This window comes from Olea europaea, unplaced genomic scaffold, assembly GCF_002742605.1.
Source record: "Olea europaea var. sylvestris unplaced genomic scaffold, O_europaea_v1 scaffold859, whole genome shotgun sequence".
In the NCBI taxonomy this organism is placed as follows: Eukaryota; Viridiplantae; Streptophyta; class Magnoliopsida; order Lamiales; family Oleaceae; genus Olea; species Olea europaea.
In genome coordinates this window covers 224,231-231,651 of record NW_019267042.1, presented here as the reverse complement: position 1 = coordinate 231,651, position 7,421 = coordinate 224,231, and the positions used below count along the sequence as shown (strand labels likewise).

General features: G+C 34.7%; 2 protein-coding genes across 2 annotated transcripts; one reads left to right on the top strand and one right to left on the bottom strand.

Moving 5' to 3' along the window:
- The first annotated feature begins 1,812 nt into the window (after positions 1 to 1,812).
- Positions 1,813 to 3,867, top strand: LOC111391952 (abscisic acid receptor PYL8-like). The gene is made up of 2 exons (XM_023017236.1): positions 1,813 to 2,110; positions 2,835 to 3,867. Exons 1-2 carry the CDS (start codon positions 1,988 to 1,990, stop codon positions 3,057 to 3,059), a joined length of 348 nt encoding a protein of 115 aa, XP_022873004.1. The 5' UTR covers positions 1,813 to 1,987; the 3' UTR covers positions 3,060 to 3,867.
- Positions 3,583 to 6,406, bottom strand: LOC111391948. The gene is made up of 3 exons (XM_023017233.1): positions 5,947 to 6,406; positions 3,886 to 4,131; positions 3,583 to 3,597 (listed from the first exon to the last, which is right to left on the bottom strand). Exons 1-3 carry the CDS (start codon positions 6,301 to 6,303, stop codon positions 3,583 to 3,585), a joined length of 618 nt encoding a protein of 205 aa, XP_022873001.1. The 5' UTR covers positions 6,304 to 6,406.
- Between the last annotated feature and the right edge of the window lie 1,015 nt (positions 6,407 to 7,421).

Below are 7,421 nucleotides of genomic sequence, written 5' to 3'. Positions count from 1 at the left end.
GGGGCAAAATATTCAAAACCAACCGCTCAGAACTCACTATTTACGTAATAAACAATAAAAAAGGACAGCCTAGCCGACTTCACAATAGTAGAAAAAGTAGCGTCTCAAGATTATAATTAAAATATAATTTAGTTTAAAGTTAATAATTAATTTTAGTTATGTATTTTATGAGATCCAAAATATTTTAAGGAATAATTTGTGCAAAACGTTCATATTTTTCAATATTATTTTACGAAATATCCTTATTTTTTATTTTTTGATATTTTCAACCTTATTTTCATATTTTGTTAAGCAAATAATCATTTTTATCTAATTTTTCAATAAAAAATTTAAAATGACAAATATTCCTTCATATTTTAAATAAAACAAGGAAAAAGAAAAGAAAAATTCAAGAACAAATTGCAATCACACTCACAATCTTTTTTAAAAAGTACAAAATGAATTCAAATAAATTATTAAATGTGTAATTAGCTCAAAACATTCATACCTTTCAATATTATTGTAGAAATTATCCATACCTTTCATTTCTTTATCATTTTCACATTTCATTTTCTAAATTAAAAACTATAAAATGACGAATATATACTCCTACTTAAATAAAACAAAAACAAAGTAGAAAACTGAAAAATAATTTTAAATGATTTACTTTTAATGGAAGAGTTACATTTGTAAGTTTCACTATAATGAAAAACTTGATTCTAAATTCAAATCTCTAATTTATTTATTTATTTTAACCTGAAAAATAAAAAATGTTCACACTAATGATCCAATATCACTTAAACACCTTAAGCACGAAAAGAAAAATCGTTTATTATTATTTCACCGTGAACATAAATTTTAAGGTCTGTTTGGCATGATTTTTGAAAAGTTAAAAATGAGATTTTGAAATTCAAATGCTATTTCTGAACCCCATTTGACTAATTTTACGAAATTGGTTTTTCTCCTTAGGACATCTTTTTCTAGAAAGTTGATTTAATATAATTTTCTCTAAAAACATTTTGCCAAGAATGATGACTAATTGTTGGGGTCGATTTCCTTTTCCTTCCAGATGAACGGGAAGGGGAGAACGAAGGGACAAAAGGAAGGTTGGGTGCTTGTGGGGCGAGGCCACCCGGCCTCGAAAGGGAGAGGGTGTGTCCGCACCCCCCTGAGTAGACGAGAAAGAAAGGATTTCTCAGACAGTTTGATGAGAGCTTGGTGGGAATCTAGCCCAACAAATAGTCTTTCTCGTCAGCCCCAAATCCGCACCTGCATATAGGAACAGGCAATCAATCATCCCTGATTGTCTACCCCATGCGTTGAGGGGTGTTCCCCAAGCCGACCATTCCATCCGATGGAATGGAGTCAAGCTCGTTCCGGGTGACCAAGGCGCTGGTGCCAAAGTGAAGGGTCTAGATCTGTTAACAGATTTTCTAATTTATTAGCTCATTTTGGCTTCCTTCTCCATTGGGCAAAGAGCTTACTAATTAAGTATACGTAAAGTAGGCCTCCTTCGCCACGATATTAGTGAATAATCCACGTCACTTCTGCTTCTATTATAATACAAGGTTTCCCTTTTCTGTGAGGAATTGTTTTAAAAATTAATTTTCAAATGAAAATTAAGATAATTTTCTTCAAAAACTATTCTACAAAAAGCAAAAATAAAAAGAAAAGTTATCTCAAACGTACCCTTAATTTATTTGTCACCATCGTAACTTTCACAATTGACACAGGTATCTTTAGTTCATACTAGACAAAAATATCAGGATCCGGGAAATGTGACCAGTTAAGAATTAACTGAAAATATAGGGGTCTATATGTAAATATGAAGGAGAGCTCTGTTTATATTTCTATTTTTGGGAGATGATGATGAGGCGGCAGGCTGCGTAGTTAATACCTAAAATGGCGGTGCTGAGTCAACTCGCACGTGGTTGAGCGTTGAGTTTATTGTATACCCGTGATCGGAGGTGGTGTACTCCGGCGACCGAACTAAGAAGCAGAAAAGAGGATGAACGGGAGAGGGCTGAGCGGAGTGGAGAGGGAGTACATAAGGAAGCACCATAATCACGAGGTCGAAGATAATCAGTGCAGTTCCTTTCTCATCAAGCACATAAAAGCCCCTGTGAATCTCGTAATATTTTTCTCTGTTTAATTTCTCGTATACATGTATTTGTAAATAGATATTCGAGGCGTGCATGTCTATATCTTGAGTATGTGTGGGCAAATACGTGCGTGTGTATTTGTTTGAGGATTTTTGTTTAATAGATGGATTTTGATCGATTGATGAAAAAATATTGCTGAAATCTAGAGGTTCGTGTTGAAGTTGTGCATTCGAGGTTTAAATTTTGTGTGTTAATTTCGACGTTTGATCATGGGGGTCTAACTGGCGGTAATTGGTTTGATCCATAACATTCATCATCGGAGCATTCAGTTTCGTTAGTTTCTAATTGAAGATTGTCTATAAATACAAAACGAGGAAATGAATTTGAAACAAAAATTTGAAAATCTTTATCTGACGTTTGTAATAAGTAAAAGCTTCGGAATCAATTTTTTACTAATCTTGATTTTCCAGACATTGAACCTAGCCGAAATCCAGGATAACAAAATGTTTGAAAGAGTAGGGATATTTAAACTATAATTGAGAAAATGCATAAGAAGGATAGCTAGTGGTAATTTTCTTTAAGATCTGTAGCCCAACTCGTTTATCAGCTTTAATTTTAGGAATTTTCCATTCTGTGAATTTCTTTACATACTTGTACTCTCAATGCTACGGATGAATTTATTATTATCCTTAGTTATGCTCCATTGTTTAATATATCAGTAATATTGGGTAGTGCATTGTTTCTTCTGATTAGGTCTGGTCTTTGGTGAGGAGGTTTGATCAACCACAAAGGTACAAGCCATTTGTAAGCCGATGTGTTGTGCAGGGGAATCTTGAAATTGGCAGTCTGAGGGAAGTTGATGTGAAGTCGGGTCTTCCTGCCACTACCAGCACAGAGAGATTAGAACTTCTCGACGATGAAGAGCACATACTCAGTTTCAAGATTATTGGTGGAGACCACAGACTTAGAGTATGTTAACCGTTTCCTTTTTATTCTAATCTTCTGGTGATTTTCTTTCTAATTTGTTTTTCTATTATTTATGTAATTTTTGGATTTAAATCTTCTATCATATAACCTTGAATTAATTTATTAGAGGGATTGAGGATGTGAGTTAATGAGTTCATTCTTCTTTTGGTATTAGCACATATCTGTACGTTACTTTTATTGAATAACTAGTTCTTGTGGTTTTTAACAGTTCCATGAAGTTGCACTTTCATATGTTTTAGTTGACAGTGTCTGTATGCAAATGCATGTATATGAATTTTCCGAGGGCTACAAGTGTAGTTCTTATACACAACCTAAGATATGCTTTATATTAGCTTTTACAAAGCAAAATTTGGGATTATCAAGCACCATTTGCTAAGAACTTTTCTAATCGCATTGTGTTTTTGTGTACCATATGTTTTTTTCCCCTTTTTTTATTGGAAGCTTGCCATTTATTCGTCATGTAAGATTAGCACAACTTGATAGAAGCTGATGTTTTTAACTTTTGATTATTCTGCTAGGCGTTATGAACCTAGTAAAGAAGCATTAAGAGAATCTAGAACCTCACATAAAAGGAAATGGGATGTTGGAATGAGAAGGTTTCGAAAGTAGTTTTGAGTAACTCATAATACCATAGACATAGATTGAAACATAAGTTAGTAAATGGGAGCCAAGAGGGTGATTTGTGAGTTTTGGGTGGAACGATATGAGAAGTATAGTTATGAAGAGAATGAAGATGAGAAAATCAGCAGTTTAAACATAATGCCTATGAGAGAGTAGAAATATGAGTGGTAGGTATTTTATAGCATATTTAATTTACCACGAGTTCCAAGCCATGGTGATCATATCCAATCTGCTCTCGGCTATTTAAAATAGCGCCAATAAGAAATAACATGCTGCCCATCAAGAACGGGATAAGAACGCTTTCCTGCAAGATTTGAACATGTCCTCCTGCTCTTTCGTATATCTGACACGAGTTATCGATTGATCCAAGCAGCCAAAGAACTGGACCAGCAATAAGCAAGCTTAAAGCATGTCTTTCCAGAGTTCCATAACCTCTCTCCGCCTACAAAGCAGATAGTGACATGTTGTGTGGGAAATATTCACAAAACTCTCGACCAAAGAATGCAGCATAAAATGAAAACAAGATTGAGAGGAGAGCGGATCAGTACATTACAAGCAAATTAATTTACCTCAAGTTTTTCAGGTATTTAATAATTCTAATATTATGATGAAAGAAAATAAGATTTCTATTTGTTATTGATTCGAAAAAAAAAAAGAGATAATTTTCTCACAAGGACACTAAGCTATTTTCACGTGTAATTTCAAGCCAAGTTTTGATTATTAATTCCTAAGAGATACTGATAAAAAATGAACGAGCTAATCTGAAAACTTGTCGCAAGAAGGAAAGCAGGGCGCCGAGACCCTTGCCAACTTTTCCCTCTGCCCATAACCAAGCAACTGTAGCTAATCCAGGATCCATACAATAAAGCATAATGTACGTAATATGAAACTGTCTTCCAGTCCACCTAACTAATTTGTTGGACCATTCAAATGAAAACTATGGTAACCATCCTGATTATAGTATTGCGGTATGCAGAAATAACTCGTAAACCCGAGATGATATTTCTCACCACATACTAGTAATCAAGTGAAAAGGGGGGGAAAAAGGGTGCCACATAAATAATGACGAGCACGAACACATACATAATCTGTTCCTTTAGAATACTTTTCTGCGTAATTTTCCACTGACTTTTTCAAGGATATCCTAGAAAATGAGAAAACTTGCTCTACATGGCTCTTGCTTGTTAACTTGCGAATAAAAATAGATCATCTACAAAAATGTGCTATTAATGCTACAAGCAATTGGGTAGCACTCACTCTTAAAACCGACTTTTAAAAGGAAATATGCCCAATGCAATTACAAGCCCACAAGGTACCCCTTCCTCATGAGACTCAAGCCATTACTATCGACCCTCTTCTGAATCAATGTCCAATGCAGCCCATTTCAATCACTGGGTGATTTAAAGGAACTAACTTCTTACTGGAAGTAGCCCTCCGAAGCTGTCCTATTTTTACGATGAAGATATTAGATGTTATATATGGCTAACATCAATTCCCATTTATCTCTGTATATGTACTGCACTTTGATTGAATTCTCGTTGTAAAATATCTGTAAGGAATCATAGTTTTGTGTCTTTCGGTCATTGCGACGTTCTGAAGTTAGGTAATTTGGTGACATTCTTATAAATCCCTTAGGTATTTCTACCTATCAAGTTGTGACAATTTTAGGTACCATACCCTTATTAATCATTAATAACCATGTTGAAGTTTTAATGAGATAATCATGGTACTTTGGATGGACAAATTAGAAATATGAATTACCTAAAAATGGTATAATATATTACGAAGAACATGTTTTCTACATCAACCAACAAAATAAGGAGCAATTCTTCTAACATAATCTAGCCCTTGTTTGACGAAATTAAAAATTGACATTGAAAAGTTGTGTCTCCATAAAATATGTGATTGATGCCTTTATCTTAATTTTAATCCCAACCAAACAAGGCCTAATATAAATCATATCATCATGCATGACATTGAAATTTGTATTGAACGTAATTAATAAATAATTAAAGCTAGATTTAGCATATATATGTACATACCTGGATGAAAAGAAAGAGAATGCCCAGGAAAAACAAAATAGTGCCCAATGTGTAAAGCAGTGGCACACCAAATTCGACAAGCCCGAATTGTACATCGTATAATCCCAACCAAACAAGGCCTAATATAAATCATATCATCATGCATGACATTGAAATTTGTATTGAACGTAATTAATAAATAATTAAAGCTAGATTTAGCATATATATGTACATACCTGGATGAAAAGAAAGAGAATGCCCAGGAAAAACAAAATAGTGCCCAATGTGTAAAGCAGTGGCACACCAAATTCGACAAGCCCGAATTGTACATCGTACTCCATTAACGGGAATCGGAAATCGATACTGGCAAGATGGGCAACAAGATCATGAATATTCACTCCCATCATTATCACACACCCAATTAGCAGAAGAACCAGCCCGGATTTGGGCTCGTTGGATAACTGTGAACAAAAACCGGTCAGAAGCAAGATCGTCGCAAATACATATAGCCCGGCGTTTATGTACTCCGATCTGTTCCGGGCCAATCTCGGCCCGTACATTCGCCTCTCACGGGCCGATGCTAGCTTCACCATTCTCTTCAAATTTCGTTTTGTATCTCTATAATCGATGCGAGTGTGAATATAATTTAGCGAGCGATTATCAGACAAAGTGAAGATGTGAAAATGTTGTAGTTTAAAGAATGAAGACCGTTTGGGACACGTGGCTTCGTGCATGGAGTTTCTGGCATTTGATTTCGTGAATAATAGGGAGCAGATGATGACACGTGCAGCTGCTCTAACCTTTTAACAGGGAAAATTCCACGTTTCTCATACTCATTCATCCCAACATAAACTTTGAGAGACGTGCTGGACGTCCAGTTTTATTCTTGTTTTGATGTTCTGTCTCAGAATCAATGGCATCTTGGAATTCAAGAGCCACTGCTTTTATGACTGTCTTTTGTTCTGTAAATGAAGGGAAAGCGCAAAACCTATAGTCGATCTGTCTCAATTTCAGGTCTTGCATTGGTTAAATGTATGTTACCCGCATTTTTGTAAATACTTGATAAATCTAGAACTGCTTTACGAACCCTGTGTTCATATCTGAAGTTGGTAAATCGAGGAGATACGTCTAAAGGCTATTCTGTAAGTTTCAAGTATTCTGCTACAAAAACAAAGTTGACGGTGTATAAGGTGTTGGACTCGATAGGAGTTATATACATCTCTTACCAATCTCGTATTGAGGAGGCTTATTTAAACACATTTTAGGATCCAGCTAACATGACTTTTAAAAAGTCGAGGAGCTTTTGAAATCCAAAAGCGCCTTTTGGAGCATTTGGCTAATTTTATAAAAATGATTTGTCTAATTAGAAGAACTTTTAGCGAAAGTTGGTGCAATGTGACTTTTTCTAAAAGTACTTTTGAAATTAGAAGTTCATTTAGTTCCCGTTTGGTAACAATTTTTCATCCAAAAAAATCAATTTTTTGATCGTCATTTTACTATTCTAACCGTCATTTTTGAATTTTTCATGCACAAGTGGGATTCACTTTTTCTCTCTAACGATCAAAAAATCAATTCTCATAATTACTATCGAACATATTCTTAGAAATTAGTTCAAATAAAAATTAACGCAATTTTCTCCAGAAGTTAGGCAATCGTGCCAAACTACAAGATTTGCGTGCATGACAAAATCTAAAATATTTAAATAGAAATG

Coding starts and splice junctions, on each gene's coding strand:
- LOC111391948 (XM_023017233.1), bottom strand. CDS start 6,303: ATGGTGAAGCTAGCATCGGCCCGTGAGAGGCGAATGTACGGGCCGAGA. Junction 4,132..5,946: donor TTCTCTTTCTTTTCATCCAG/GTATGTACATAT, acceptor TCTGCTTTGTAG/GCGGAGAGAGGTTATGGAAC.
- LOC111391952 (XM_023017236.1), top strand. CDS start 1,988: ATGAACGGGAGAGGGCTGAGCGGAGTGGAGAGGGAGTACATAAGGAAG. Junction 2,111..2,834: donor TAAAAGCCCCTGTGAATCTC/GTAATATTTTTC, acceptor TCTTCTGATTAG/GTCTGGTCTTTGGTGAGGAG.